The following is a 16,611-nucleotide window of genomic DNA, read 5'->3' as shown; positions in this document are numbered from 1 at the left end:
GAGAAGCTGTGAGGTGATTGGTGGAAAAGGGAAGAGGCTGAAGAAGAAGGAATCTGATAGGAGAGTGGAGTGGTCCATGGGAGAAAAGGAAGGAGGAGGAGCACCAGAGGGAGGTGATGGACAATGGATGTGGAAGATTTCAGGTGAGGTGGAGGATTACAAGCAATGGAAAAAGAATTACTGATGATGATATATAATTTCAATATACAAATTGAGAATCTGTCAAGAGAGCAAACCTTGTGTCTCTCTTGAGATGAATTACTCTTTTACTGCCTTCAGTGTGTGGCTTTCTCAATTGGATTTCATGTATTTAAATACTGGCATAAGAATGTTTACAGCTTTTACTGCAAATCTCACGGAGCTGTTTGTATTATACATTTCTGCATCTGTTGAATTACCAGATCTTGAGTCAGTTTATTCTGATTTTCTTGATCAGACTTTGGCAAATTTTTGTTAATGTGTATTGTAACCTGGACAATATATTGTAGTCTCCTTTAGTATGAGCTGCATGATACTGCATTTGATGGTGAACATTACATTGAACAGCTATTAGACATGAAGAAGGAATTCTCAGGTGACTGACCTTCAATGTTTTGAACATTGCCTATTCAAGATTCAAAAATTAAGGTTGCTTAATGTAATTTCCAGTACACAAGAGTAAAGGAGAACAAAATAATTGTTGCTCCAGATCCAATGCAGCACAAAATAACGCAATAATATAAAATGCAATAAATTTAAATACATAAGATCACTTATATACATAGATTGTATGTCTGTAATGTGATGCCAGGCATAGGAGTGTCTGATGGTGGAGGTGTTGATCAGCCTTACTTCTTGGGGAAAGTAACTGTTTTTGACTCTGGTTGTCCTGGTATGGATGCTGCATTGCCTTCTCCTAGGGAGTGGGACAAACAGTCCATTAGCAGGGTGGGTAGGATCCTTCATGATATTGCTGGCCTTTCTTTCCAGCACTGTTCTGTATATATGTCCTTGACAGTGGGTTGGCTGTTGCCGGTGATGTGTTTGACAGTTTTGATACCCGTTGTAGAGCCTCTTCAATAATGCTATGGAAATGTTAAAAAACTTCTGCATGAATTGCATCTCCAAAAGATTTATAGCAGGGGGTCCCAACCTGTGGTCCACAGACCACTTGCTTAATGGTATATACCATGGCATAAAAAAGGTTGGGAGTTCGGAAGCAAACTGATGAAATGAGAACTGAAATTCATCTGGAATAATTGATTAATTTTCTATGAATTATATTTAATTAGTGATTGTATTTCATTGGGAATTTGAGGAGATTTGGTTTCACAACTAAAATATTTGAAAACTTCTACAAATGTACTGTGGAGAGGATTCTGATTGGCTACATCACCGTCTGGTTTTGGGGGGGCTTCAGCACAAGATCAAAGTAAGTTGCAGAAAGTTGTAAAACTAGTCCACTGCATCATGGGTACCAACCTCCATAGTATCTAAGACATCATTAAGGAGCGGTGCCTGAGAAAGGCAGAATCCATCATTAAGGATCCCCACCACCCACGACATACCCTCTTCACACTGTTACTTTCAAGAAGGAGGTACAGAAGCCTGAAGTCACACACTCAGCAATTCAGGAATAGCTTCTTCCCTGCTGCCATCCAATTTCTAAACGGACATTGAACCCATGAACACTGCCTCACTACGTTTTTATTTCTGTTTTTTTGCACTAGTTACTTTAGCTTAACTAATAAAAACATATACCCTTAATGCAACTCAGTTTTTTCCTCTATATTTATTAATTATGTATTTCATTGTACTGCTGCTGTAAAGTTAACAAATCTCACGACATATACTGGTCTTATCAGTATCAAAGGTTTTGGGGAGTGGGTTTGAGAAGGGGAGAAAGGATCAGCCATGGTTGAATGGTGGAGCACACTCAATGGGTCAGAAGGCCTAACTCACTCCTGTATCTTATGATCTTATACTGGTGATATTAAATCTGATTTTGATTCTGGTTCTGAATTTGCTTCTCTTTTGGACAGGTTGGAGTTTCAGCATGGGTTCTGCATACCAGTTCCACAGCTGGCGAGTGTTTGTCGTTGTCTGTGCTCTTCCCTGTGTCTCCTCAGTTGTGGCACTTACCTTCATGCCTGAAAGTCCTCGATATCTGCTGGAGGTAAGATCCCTGGCAGGGGGCTTCTTCTTTCTGCCTGCAATAACAATCTTCAAAACAGGATTGAAAATTGGCTCGGAGGAGCTTGGTGGTTGAAGGTTGTTTTTCAGAATGGAGGCTGTTGTTGAGTCGTGTTCTGCCGGGACTAGTATTGGGTCTATGTTATTTATATAAATGATTTAGATGTAAATGCATAAGGTATAATTAGTAAGTTTCCAGATGACATGTAGTGAGGAGTTGATGTTAATAGTGTAGTGGGTTATAATAGATTACAGCAGCATCTTGATCAGTTAGGGAAGTTGGCCGAAGAGTGGCAAATGGATTTCATTACAGATTAGTGTGAAGTGTTGCATTTTGGAAAGTCAAACCAGTGCAGGACTTGTGCTATTAATGGTAGGGTTGGGGCAGAGATAGTGGAACAGAGAGGCTTGAGAGTATTGATGCTTAGTTCATTGAAAGTAATTTCAAGGGTGGTGAAAAATGCATTTAACATGCTAGCCTTCATCAGTCAGGGAAATGAGTACAGGAGTTGGGAGATTGTGGTGCAGTTGCATAAGACGTTGGTGAGGCTACATTTGGAGTACTGTGTACAGTCTTGGTCATCTTGTTGGAGGAAAGATGTGGTTAAACTAGAGAGAGTGCAGAAAAGATTTATAAGGATATTGCCTGAGTTAAGGGAGAGATTGGCTGGGCTAGTTCTTTATTCCTTGGAACGAAGAAGAATGAGGGATGACCTTGTAGAAATGTTTTAAATTATGAGGGGCATAGATGAGATGGACAGTTAACAGGGAGACTGCATCTCCACTCTCCCTGATGTCTGTGTACATCTGAATGAAGGTGTGACAGCCCCTTAGAGACCGTGTTAAGGAAATGGAGCTGCAGCAAGATGACCTTCAGCTCATACAGGAAAATGAGGTGATAGACAGGAGCTACAGGGAGAGAGTCAAGAGGCAGGTACCTGGATGATTGTCAGGAGAGGGAAAGGGAATAGGCAACCAGTGTAGAGTACCCCTGTGGCCATTTCCCTCAATAATATTGTGAACAGCCAGAAATTGTGGAACATATTGGTATCAATGGCATAGGCAGAAAAAGAGGGGAAGGTCCTGAAGAGAGAATGCAGGGAGCTATGTGGAAAGCTGAAAAGCAGGACCTCCAGGGTAGTAATCTCTGGATTGTTGCCTCTGCACAAGTGATGGTAAGAACAGGATGATTTGTCAGATGAATGTGTCGCTGAGGAATTGGTGCAGGGGGCAGGGTATCAGATTTTCTGGGGAAGATATGACCTGTACAAAAAGGATGGGTTACACTTGAACCCAAGGGGGACAAATATCCTTGTGGGCAGGTTTGCGAGAGCTGTTGGGGAGGGCGTACACTAATTTCGTTGAAGGATGGGAACCGGAGAGGTGGGTTTGAGGATGGGGCAGTTGTTATACAAGTTGATGCAGTGTGTAGTTTGACCGTGAGGAAGAACAGACTGAAGACAGAGCAAAATTGCAGTCAGTGAGATGAGTTGAAGTATAGCGGGGGCCAAAATCAAAAAGGGTGACGAATACAAGTCTGAAGGTATTACATTTGAATGCATGCAGTATATGCAATAAGGTAGATGATCTTGTAGCACAGTTAGAGATTGGTAGGTATTGTGGGCATCTCTGACTCATGGCTGAAAGGAGATCATAGTTGGGTGCTTAACATCTAAGGATACACATTGTATTGAAAGGACAGGCAGGTAGGCAGAGGGGTTGAGTGGCTCTGTTGATAAAAAATGAAATCAAATACTTAAAAAATGATGACATAGGATCAGAAGATGTAGAATCATTGTTGGTAGAGTTAAGAAACTGCACCCGTAAGAAGACCTAATGGGAGTTACATACAGGCCTCCAAACATTAGCCAGGATGTGGGCTATAAATTTAAAATGGGAGATAGCAAAGGCATGTAAAAAGAGCAATGTTACCTTAGTCATGGGGAATTTCAATGTGCAGGTAGGTTCTGAAAATTAGGTTGGTGTTGGACCTCAAGAGAAGGAATTTATAGAAATGCCTACGAGCAGCTGGCGATTGAGCCCACTAGGGGAACAGTAATTCTGGGTTCAGTGTTATGCAATAACCCAGATTTGATTAGGGAGATAAAGGCAAAGAAACCCTTAGGAGACAGTGATCATAATATGATAGAATTCACCCTGTGGTTTGAGAAGGAGAAGCTAAAATCAGATGTTTCAATATTACAGTAATTTCAATAAGATGGCAGCACATTCAATCACAACCACTTCTATGGGGTCAACCAAAGGTGTTATTGTCTTTTTTAAATATATTTAAATGATCGTAAGACCCTGTTAGACATTAAGAACTTAAAGTACTGCAGGTGTACCCCATCAGTGAGCTTTTCATTGGTGGAGAAACGGAAGGAGCTGGTTGTACTGTTGCCTGCATCAGAGAGGCATCAGTACGCAAAGGAGGTGTACTGTTCTCTCAGCAGAACACAAGCCATATTGTGTTCAACTGCAGATTTCTGCAACATTCATGGACTCAGGGGTTTGGACTATTTTTTGGTGTGTCTGTATTTTACTAATACCTTACATGTGCTTGCTATTTTATACATAGATGCTATATGTGCTTTGTGCTGTGTGTGACTATTGGTACTGTGCTTTTCACCTTGGTCCCACTGTTTGGTTTGGCTGTATTCATGGGTATTCATGTATGGTCGAACGATAATTAAAGTTTAACTATGAACTATGGACTATAGTGGAATAAAGGGAATTTCAGCGGCGTGGGAGATGAGCTGGCCAAAGTTGACTGAAAGGAGACACCAGCAGGGATGATGGCAGAATAGCAATGGCTGGAGTTTCTGGGAGCAATTCAGAAGGCAAAAGAAAGATACATCCCAAAGATGAAGGAGTATTCTAAAGGGAGGGTAAGGCAGCCGTGGCTGTCAAGGGAAGTCAAAGACAACATAAAAGCAAAAGAGAGGGCATATAATATAGCAAAAATCAGTGGGAAGTTAGAAGATTTGAAAGCTTTTAATAACCAAAAAAAGGTAACTGAAAAAGCCATAAAGAGAGAAAAACTGAAATGTTAAGGTAAGCTAGCCAATAATATCAAATGGTTCCATTTATTATCAGAGAATACATACAAAATACAACCTGAAATGCTAGTCTTTGCAGGCATTCAGGATAAAAACATATTCAGATATATGGCGAGTAAAGACGAGAGTGGATACTGGGCTGCTGGAAAATGTCGCTGGAGAGGTAGTATTGGGGGACAAATGAATGGCGGATAAACTTATTTTGTGTTAGTCTTCCATGTGTAAGACGTCAGCAGTATAGCAGAAATTTGTAAGTGTCGGGACAGAAGTGAGTGTTGTTCTATTACTAAAGAGAAGGTGCTTGAGAAGCTGAAAGCTATGAAGGTAGATAGGTCACCTGGACCAGATGGACTGCACCTCAGGATTCTGAAAGAAGTAGCTGATGAGTTTGTGGAGGCATTAGTAATGATCTTTCCAGAATCGCTGGATTCTGGAACGGTTTCGTAGGACTGCAAAATTACAAATGTCACTCCATTCTTTGAGGGAGGGAGGAAGAAGAATGGAAATTTTAGGCCACTTAGCTTTACTTCAGTGGTTGGGAAGATGTTGGAATCCATTATTAAGAATGAGGTTTCAGGGTACTTGGAGGCACATGATAAAATAGGCCAAAGTCAGCATAGATTCCTTAAGAGACGCAAAGGGATTTGGGAGTCTTTGTGCAAGATTCCTCAACAGTTAATTTGCAGGTTTGGTCAGTGGTAAGGAGGGCAAATTCTCAAAATGTTAGCATTAATTTTGAGAAGACTAGAATACAAAAGCAACGATGTAATGCTGAGGTTTTATAAGGCATTGGTTAGACCACACTTGGAGTATTATGAGCAGTTTTTGGCCCCTTATCTGAGAAAGATTTGTTGGCATTGGATACAGTCCAGAGGATGTTCATGAGAATGATCCTGGGAATGAAAGGGTTATCATATGAGAAGCATTTGATTGTTCTTGGCCTGCACTCACTGGAGTTTAGAAGAACGAGAGGAGATCTCATTGAACCCTATTGAATATTGAAAGGTTTGGATAAAGTGGACGTGGACTAGATGTTTCCTATAGTATGGGAGTGTAGGACCAGAGGGCACAGCCTCAGAATAGGGGGACATCCATTTAGAACAGAGATGAGGAAAAATTTATTTCGCTGGAGGGTGGCGAATCTGTGGAATTCATTGCCACAGGCCACTGTGCAGGCCAAATCAATGGGTATATTTAAGGCAGAGGGTGACAGGTTCATGATTAATCAGGGTGTCAAAGGTTATGGGGAGAAGGCAGGAGAATGGGATTAAGAGGTATAATAAATCAGCCATGATGGAATGATAGAGAAGACTCGATGGGCCAAATAGCCTAATTCTGCTCTGGTCTTAAGGTCTTATGGACTAAAACAAAATATGTTGAAAATACGTGGAAAGTCAGGCAACATTGATGGAGAAAGAAGCAGTCATAACATTTCAGGGTTTTAACTTTTAACAGTTTGTGATTTGCTGAGTATTTCCATCAGTTCTGTTGGTATCTTCTAATGTAAAACTATAATGTCTGAGGGTTATAGTCATGGAAAAGTTACCAATTACACACCATTTTCTGTTTTCTTCTCTCCATTGTCCTGTCACTCCAACTTTTCTGAGATTCTACAGCCAGGCTAGGTTCTGATTCTGTGTGGCAGCAAATAAATTTGGACATATAATTGAGTCCAAAGCTTTCGGCATTTAACATGCACATCTTTCAACAGTGCATGGAGACAGAGGAGATGGCAGATGCTGCAATGTGCAGCAGAAAGCAATCTGTTTGATGAATTCGCCTATAGCATCTGTGGAGGGAAATGGACAGGCAAGGATTTTTTTTCCAGGTTCTCCTGAGCCCTGGCTTAAATTGATATTGTTTTTCTCCCTGATCTTTTGGTAGCTGGTGTCTCTCCACACTGTCATCCTAAAACATCAACTGTCCATTTCCCTGTACACATAATGCTTGAGTTCCTCCAATAATTTTTCTGGCTTCTGAAATGCATCACTGAATCACAATCAGATTCAGGAATCTGTGGCTCAAGATAATGGCCCAGGCTAGGTGAGCTAGTGTGCCAAGGAGTGAAGAAATAGAACTGTAGCCCCCTGGTAAGCCCCAGGCTCGCTCAGCTCGCTTTCGTCTAGGGGGAGTAGCCTTCGGCCCCGCCAAACTGGGTAATCAGCTTGTGTAGATGCTGTGTGATGTACCCCACCCCGCCAAATAACAGACAGTACACCATATGTGATTAAATGATTACACTTTATAGATCTTACTGGAACTATGTAATTAAAAGAGATACAATATTAAAGGAAAAAGTAAAAGGCGCCAAACTTATCAAAGTTCAACCACTTTGTGCACAACCGTTGGAGCTCAATTAACGGAGTCTTCTTGCCACCATTCGATCCCCTCCAACCTCCTCGATCCGCCGCCTGGGACCAACCACGGTGGTTGACCAGACGCTCCACATGAGTCTGTCCTCGTATCCTCTCTTTGCCGAAGCCCCTGGGCCTCGGACTCCTGCCCGGGGTCCGTTCCATCATCCAGTTTACAGCATAACGTCTCCTCTCTCTATCCCCATCACGCCTTCTCCCCAAAGTCCGCGAAACAATAGCTTACAGACACACAAGAAAGAATAACATCTATCCCAATTGGTTAGCAAATGAATACAATTTTTGTTATCAGTAATCATAACCCAAACAAGCTGTAAGAGAGAAGCACTTTCTCAGCGGTTAACATAACAAAGAAGCATTTTTATTTTTAACATAACAAAGAAGCCATTTTATTAGCCTTAGCAGTAACATAAAAGAAGAAACCTTGGTCCTTCCTGATTTATGAACCTCAAAAGTAATCTTTCGACCACAAAGCACTTCCATCAATCACTTATCCATTTGATCAGAATGAGGAATAAACTTCTGACCTTATTAAACTGATCAAAACTGGGACAGCACGGTAGTGTAGCGATGAGCACAATTTCTTTCCAGCACCCGCAATCCGTGTTCAATTCCCACCACAGTCTGCAAGGAGTTTGTAGTTCTCCCTGTGACCATGTGGGTTTCCTCCCCAGTTCCAAAGACATGTGGGTTAGTAGGTTAATTGGTCACATGGGTGTAATTTGGTGGCAGAAGCTCATTGACCAGGAGGGCCTTTGACTGTGTTGTATCTCTAAATAAATAAACAAATAAAACTGACTTCATTAAGCTCTCCTGATTTTGGTAGAAATAATTTATTCAGCAAATTTATCGACAAAGAACCCTATTATTTCTGAAATAGATAACCTGCCATGAATTTGGTTTGTCTGTGTTTATAGGTGGGAAAACATGATGAGGCCTGGATGATCCTGAAACAAATTCACGACACGAATATGAGAGCACGGGGACAACCGGAGAAAGTTTTCACAGTAAGTTTGAAGCGTAAAATATTCATAGTAAAGGGTGTAGTGGTCGTAGTAAATGGTGACATTTTCACAGGTAAAGGCCAAAGTGTTCATCAGTAAAGGGTTCACAAGTGAATGGTGAAGTGTTCACAGGTAGAGGGGGATGTGTCACAGGTAGAGGGTGAAGTGTTCATGAGTAGAGGGTGAAGTGTCAACCGGTAGAGGGCAAAGTGTTCGCAAGTAGAGGACGAAGTGTTCACTGATAGAGGGTGAAGTGTTCACAGGTAGAGGGTGAAGTGTTCACATCACGGGTAGAGGGCGAAGTGTTCATGGGTAGAGGATGAGCTTGGATTGACAATTTAGAGTCTTGAGAGATTAAACGTAGGACAACTAGTTGGTCTTTTATTTCCTTTATGGGAAACCCATCTTGGAAACAAGATTTCCTTGCACTTTGCTCAAGTTGATGTTCTGTTGCTTCCTGGTCTTTTGCAGCCAATATCTCCCCACAAGGTAGCAAATAGGAAATAAATAAGAGTGGATTGAGATAGATAGTCTTCAAAAAATCCCTTACATTGGAAAATATTGTTCTCTTCTGGAGCTTGTTTCTCACTATTGAAAACAAATGTAAATGTGCAGTAATAGACTGTTAACAGTAATGGTGTTGTTGAAATTACTGTATTGTTAGGATCATTATTGCTCTTCAGGTAGGAAAACCAGTCATCCTTTCCACGACTCAGGTATATGTGACTCCATATCTACCAATGCACTTGATTCTTAAAAAAGCCTGAAAAGAAATACAAGCCTCCAACCTGATGACATGAAGATCAATTTCTCTAACTTGCAGAAATTTCTCCACCCTCCTCCATTTTTTTTCCATTCCCCATTCTGGCTTCCTTCTGACACCTTCTCTTCTCACCTGTCCATCATCTCCCTCTGGTGGCCCTCCTCCTTCCCTTTCTCCCATGGTTCAACTCTCTTCTCCTATCAGACTCCTTCTTCAGCCTGATACTTCTTCCACCTATCATCTCCCGGCTTCTTCCATCATCCCCTTCCCCCCTCACCTATCACCTTCAACCCTCCCTCACCTTTTTATTCTGGCTTCTGTTTTTTTTTCTTTTCCAGTTTTGATGAAGGGTCTCGATCCAAAGCATTAATTTGTATTCTCCTCCATAGATGCTACCTGACCTGCTGAGTTCCTTCAGCATTTTGTGTCTGTTGCTGTGCTGAGTACAGGAATGGATAACAAAATAGATTAGACCTGTTGCTCTCACTGTGTTTAAGCATCACAAAATATATAGAAAGCTAAAACGTAAGAAAAACCCATCTAGGGAAAGGAAATTGCTTTATGATGCTCTACCCCAGCTAATTATAGGCTATTTCACCGTCCAATGTAATCCCCTTGATTTAAAGTTTCTGTATTTTATCCTTGCTGTGCATCACTGGAAGTTTCACAAGACTGGTGTTTGGTATGCACATGGCGGATCTGAGAGTAGCTGGGTGCCCCAGCTGTGAAGGGCAGAAACTGATTAAATACCTGTGGCTTCTTTGGTTTTACTGCTAACTAAGTCAAGTTGTAAAGACAGAATTACTACATTCTTTACTGAAAGCAACTAACAGTGACTGGTACTCAGTGCTCACAACATGGTGCACTCAGTTCTTACAGATAGAGGAATGCTCACATACATGGCACCTAATGGAAGGTGAAGCCATTATCAAGGTAACATTGACTCAGTTGGTGAAATGGGAGTCAGTTTGAGTGGATCATTTCAAAATGGAGCATGAAATATTTTTCTTTTAATGCAACTGCTCATGACAGAGGAGCGGGCCCTCAAATTTCATTAATAGATCATGGGCGATATTGGACATGAGCCTATTACAGGGCACATCTCAGTTATCTCACAAAGCACACCCCAGATGCCAAGGGATGCATGATGGCCATTTGAGCTATTTCAGGTAATATACTCTAAAAGCTGTATTTCGTAATTATAAGTCTTATACTGTATTTCTCAATCATCTATTATTGTGGTCATGATGGCTTGTTTGCCGTCTGAAAATGTGGATTGTAATTAATGTGGCCCCAACAAATTTGAAGGGAGAAGTAAATAATGACAATTAATTTTGCTCTGAGATCACTGGCCGTGTGTACGCTGCATCATGCTGTCTTCATGCTGTATCCTGCTTCCAACTTTCATTTTAATTATCATGATTTCTGAAGTGATCCAAAGTGAAAATAAAATGATTCCTCAGTGACAAAGTTACATCCTGATTAAATAAGAAAAGGTGGTGAAAATATGAAATAAAAACAGAAACTGCTGGAAATACTCAGCAGGTCGGGCAGCTTCTGAGTCTAAACAGCTCCCTGACCCTTCATCAGACCCTTCCAACACTTTCTGTTTTTATTTCACATTTCCATAGAACATGGAACTAATTAAAGTAGTAATTAAATGTCTAACTAAGCTAATACTCTCTTCCTACACAATGTCCCTTCATTCTCTGCACATTCATGCATTATCTAAGAGCCTCTTAAACACCTCTATTGTATTTGCCTACACTACCATCATATTCCAGGCACCCACTTCTCTCTATGTAAGAAACCTGCCCTGCACATCCCTTCACAAGCAAGAGAAAATCTGCAGATGTTTGAAATCCAAGCAACACACACAAAATGCAAGAGGAACTCAGCAGGCCAGGCAACATCCTTGAAAAAAGTACAGTCAACATTTTGGGCCAAGACCCTTTGGCATGACACATCCCTTTTAAGCTTACTCCCTCTCAGTTTAAATGTATGTCCTCTTGTATAGGAGAGTTAGACTGTGGGTAGAAGATACTGACTATCTGCCTCTCATACTTCAATCAGGTCTCCATTTAGTTTCCACTGCCATCTCTCCACCCATAGCTGCAAATGATTATTATGCCGCTGTTTTCTTTGACAATTGTTCACACTATCCATAACACCACCAATCTTGGTATGATTTGAGAACTCACTAATCCACCCATTCACGATTTCATCCAGGTCATTTATATATATATATCACACATAACAAAGGCCCCAGTACAGATCTCTGCAAAACACAACCTCTAGCCAGAATAGGTTCTTTGGACCACTATCCAAGGGAAACCAGTTCTGAATCCAAACAGTGATTCAGCATAGATCCCATACCTCTTAATCTTCTGCATGAGTCTACCATGAGGGACCTTGTAAAATGCCTTCCTAAAATCTATGTAGACAACTTCCACAGCTCTAACTTCATCAATCACTTTCATCACCTGTTTTGAGATAGTGATTTAGATGCATATCATATTTTTTACTGAGTTAAGTATTGTATGTAATTAGTTTTGCTACAACAAGTGTATGGGACATTGGAAAAAAGTTGAATTTCCCCATGGGGATGAATAAAGTATCTATCTATCTATCTATCTATCTAAAAGCTCAATCAACCTAGTAAAACACAACTTGCCAGGCTGACTGTCCCTAATTAGGTCATAGTTTTCCAAGTGTTCATAAATCCCATCCCTAAAGAACTTCTCCAATAGCTTCATTACCACTGATGAGAGAACTCATAAGCCTACGTTATCCAGGATTATCCCTATTTTTCTTCTTGAATGATTGAACATTAGATACTTGTCAGGTCCCTCCTGTTTCAGAGAGACTCACTAGCATCTGCAGGCTTTTAATTTTCATTTACGGTTGAAAATATATCTACTTTAGAAAGAATGTAGTCTAGCAAGATGATTTTACTTACCTCTATTTGTTTCCACAGGTTAATAGAATCAAGACTCCAAAATTGATTGATGAATTAATAGAGATCCAGACAGACACTGGCACTTGGTATATGAGATGGTTTGTTCGAATCAGAACTGAAATGTATGGAGTAAGTAAAACAGTCCTGTGATTTCATATAAAACATTATCTTTCATTTTGATGATATTTGATACTGTGCACTGAGAGAGAAAAACATTTCATCAGTGATTTGTGGGATCTGTGTTGAATGTAGACAAATTACACAACAAAATGGCAAAGGGTAACCCTAACAGGTAAAAATCGGAGCTTGAGGTTTAGGAATGTGGGAGAGATTTCTATTTGGCTTAAGCATTTGGGATCTTGTGAGTTTATAACTGGACAAAAGATCCTATTTCCATACAGCTGGAGAGATGCCATGGACAAAAAAAAATGTAGTGTAACCAACCTATCCTTGTCAGGATGGGGATGTGGACTCATAGAGCCTATTTTGGTGATCTATGACTCTCTGGCCCTCCAGTCCATGCCTTCCATCAGCTTCCTATCATACTATTTCCAGTTACCAGCCCCTAGTCTGTCTTAGTGACACAAACATTTATCCAGATTCTTTTATTGAAAGTTATGGGAGTACCTGCGTCCACCATATTCTCAAGCAAAGCATTCTTTGTTGCAGCCACTCTCTGTTCCCGAGGTCCCCTCAAACTCTTTTATGTCTGGCCTTATATTTAAGCCTTCTGGTTTTAGTTCTCTCCAGATGGGGAAAAATTATCATTAGTGATCTTATCAAAGCCCTTCATAATGTTCTATACTTCTATTTATGTGCCTCGGTTTCCTTCACTCCAGGGAATACAATCCAGCCCTATCCTGTCTCTCGTCATAACTGACATGTTCATCCCAGGCAACATGGTGGTAAATCGCCTCTGTACCTTCTTCAGTGCAGCCACGTCATTTCTCCACATGCTAGCCGTGGCCTAACTAAGGTTTTATAAAGTTGTCCCATGACCTTCGTGCCTTTATATTGTATTCTTCAGCTAATGAAGACCAGTATCTCATATACCTTCTTCACCACCTGTGTACCAATGCAGCCACCTTTAGGGATCTAAGAATTTGTACATCAAGGTTCCTTTTTTCCCTTTGTATTTCCTCAGGCCCTAACAATCATGTTGTTCAGTATTGTCCAAAAGACTTGGGCATGCACACACACGCACACACACGCACACAAACACACACACGCACGCACACACACACACACACACACACACACACACACACACACACACACACACACACACACATATATATATAGAGAGAGAGAGAGAGAGCAAGAGAGAGAGGGTGCCTCAGACTTTTGCACAGTGCTGTATGTCCTACCTTTATCTGATCTCCCAAAATGCATCACCTTGCACTTACTGAGTTTAAATTGCTCCACTCAACTTGCCAGTTGATCAAAATTTTTCTTCAACTTTGCGAACCTTATCATCAAGGAAGACTATACTTGGAAATTTTACCCCTGTTTCCTGGAAGACATTGAAAGTGCTCCCCGCGGCTCTCAGATGGGCTTTAGTAGTTGTCCAAAACGAAGGGTTCTTGATCACAGCGTGTATCTTGGAAGTCCTTTACTGAGTTGTGGTAAATAGATTGTAAAAACTTCTGTAGTTAGGCAATATTCTGGTTTGTGATTAAATGTGTTTAGCATAAAAGTACTGCAACTGATTAAAATTATGGCTGAATTCAGCACACAAGATCTCTTTGTGACAATGGTTTTATGTTAAATCCTGAAAATTCCAGCCTAATCTTAAAATTACTATGTGGAGAACCCACACTTGCTTGATGTGCTTTAACAATACAAAAGAGACAGTGGTAGAATTAGACCTCACCACACCATTTATGTCAGCATGAATCATCCTACCTCATTAATTTTCAGGCTTCATTTATGACTGACTCAGTAGGGTGCCACTGACATATTTACATTTATATGACATTTTCTACTGCTAACTCCACAAAAGGATTTGAAACAGAAAAACAGGAACAGGAAGAGGCCAGTCAGCTCTTTGAGCATCTTTTTCCATTCAGTATGTTTGTTTATGATCCCCCATCTCTTCCCTTACCCCGGAATCCTTCTCTATCTAGAAATTTGTTCGGTAGCTTGTCTGTAGTAGAGAATTCCAATGTATCACTTTCCTGAGGGAGAAAAAAAAACTATCTTGGCTGTCCCAAGTGTCTTATCCTGTATCCTGACACACTGACCCCCATCTTTCTCCCTTCACGGGAGAACATTCTCCCTGCATCCAATCTGTCAACACCTCTGACAAATTTGTATGTATCATTGAGAGCTTCTCTTAACTTCTAAACCATGATGAATATAGGCCGAGTCAACCCAGTCCCTCCTCATCTGGCAATCCTGACATCCAGAAACCAGACAGGTGAAACTTTGCTGCACTTCTTCTGTCAGGTACTTCAGGGATGTAGACTAAAACTGCCTGCAATACTATAAGATCATAAGACATAGGAGCAGAATTGGGCCATTTGGCCCATCAAGTTTGCTGTACTATTTAATTATTTTCCCCATTCTCCTGCCTTTTCCCAATAACATTTGATACTCTTACTAATCAAGAATCTATCAACTCCCACATGAAATATACCCAATGACTTGGCCTCCACAGCTGTCTGTGGCATGAATTCCAAGATACACCACCCTCTATCTAAAGAAACTCCTCCTCATCTCTGTTCCAGAGGGATGCCCTTCTTTTCTGAGACCATGCCCTCTGGTGCTAGACTCTCCCACCATCTTTTACACGTCCATTCTACCAGGCCATATATTTGTCTGTAGGCTAAATCTGTCTAAATCATCTTGAAGCCTCTTTGCATTCTGAGAATGTTGCTGGGAAAACTTGATTGAAAAGAAAGAATATGGTTCACAGTGAAGACCAGAAAAGCTCGGACTGTACAATATCACATTACGTTACCCTTCAATGTCATTATGTTGAACTTGATTTTGGGTGTCCGTTAGGTAGGAAGCTGATACTGTTATTTGTTCAAATGGGTGACGTGCCCTGGAGGCACAGCATACTCTAGCAATTTACTTAATTAGTGCTAATGAGTCCATCCTCTGCTTTGCTTCATCATCCCACTTCAGGAGCACTTTGCAGTAACATCTCCCACTTCATATCTGAGAACAGTGAACTTGCAGCCCTCACTGATGGTTCTTTTAACTCCCCGTATTAGCAGCTGGTATTATAATTAAATATCCGTGGGGTTTTATGAAATTGTTTTTTTTTTTATTTTCACAGATCTGGCTGACATTTATGAGATGTTTTAACTATCCTGTCAAGCGAAACACCATTCTGCTAGTTGTAGTTTGGACAACCTTGTCATTTGGGTAAGGCTTCCTGTAGTCAAAATTAATTGAACATGACCTACCGGTAAAGTAAACTTTCCAAATGTATTACGCAATTTACTTGCCTCATGAGCAGATGTGTCATGGCCAGAAATGTGCTGACCACATCTCTTTGGTGCAACAAGATGGACTGATGTATACAACTGGGAAGGAGCAAGACTCTGGCTACTTTAGCCCAACAGAACCTGAATATATGTGTCAGGTTTAGGTCAAGTACCAACATAATGTAAGTCCTCAGGGTCAGCTTGTGTTTGGGTTGGCTATAATTTGCTTTCATTTGAATTTTATTACTAAACAAATCTCTAGAAATAATCCTGTTGCGTTTTTGTAGCCCAGTCATTGAGTATTTATAATTAGAGTGTAAATAAAATCCCCACACATTGCTCAGGAAGTAAAGATGCCACACGAGAGAGAAGAAGCTTTCTGTCCAGACCTATTCTCAATGTGTGTAGACCATATATGTCAAACTCAAGGCCTGCGGGCCAAATCCGGCCTGCGGTGGAATTATCTTTGGCCCGCGAGATAATATCTAATTACTATTAAAGCTGGCCCCAGTAATCGAAGCGCCTATGGCGTATGATATGGCTAATGCTGAGTTTATTCAGGTATCAGGTTTTCAGGGTTTTTAGTGTTTATTCGGCAGTCTTGCTCGGCAGTCTTCTTCATAAGAAATGGAATTTGTAAAGTGAAACACTTTGTAGTTATAGCAGAGACTGAGACACATGAGAGCAGGCTGAAAAATCGGAGGCAACGAAAGCTGCGTTCGCACGCGTCCGACTGATCCGGCCCGCATGAAGCTGCATTTTGCTCAATCCGGCCCGTGACCTAAAATGAGTTTGACACCCCTGGTGTAGACTAACATAAGGGATACCATATTTGTCCAGTTATT

General features: G+C 40.9%; 1 protein-coding gene across 7 annotated transcripts in view; it reads left to right on the top strand.

Annotated features, from left to right (window-relative positions):
* sv2ca (synaptic vesicle glycoprotein 2Ca) overlaps window positions 1-16,611 on the top strand; it is a 183,573-nt gene that overhangs the window by 141,717 nt on the left and 25,245 nt on the right. For all 7 annotated transcript variants that reach the window (XM_073048263.1, XM_073048260.1, XM_073048261.1 and 4 more), the window contains exons 6-9: window positions 2,022-2,155; window positions 8,521-8,610; window positions 12,348-12,458; window positions 15,616-15,704. In XM_073048263.1, coding sequence (XP_072904364.1) covers window positions 2,022-2,155; window positions 8,521-8,610; window positions 12,348-12,458; window positions 15,616-15,704 — 424 coding nt within the window. The remainder of the gene's footprint in view (window positions 1-2,021; window positions 2,156-8,520; window positions 8,611-12,347; window positions 12,459-15,615; window positions 15,705-16,611) is intronic.

Source organism: Hemitrygon akajei, chromosome 6, assembly GCF_048418815.1.
Source record: "Hemitrygon akajei chromosome 6, sHemAka1.3, whole genome shotgun sequence".
NCBI classification, from domain to species: domain Eukaryota; kingdom Metazoa; phylum Chordata; class Chondrichthyes; order Myliobatiformes; family Dasyatidae; genus Hemitrygon; species Hemitrygon akajei.
Note: the sequence above shows the minus strand (reverse complement) of the source record. Positions and strands in the feature narration are given on the sequence as shown.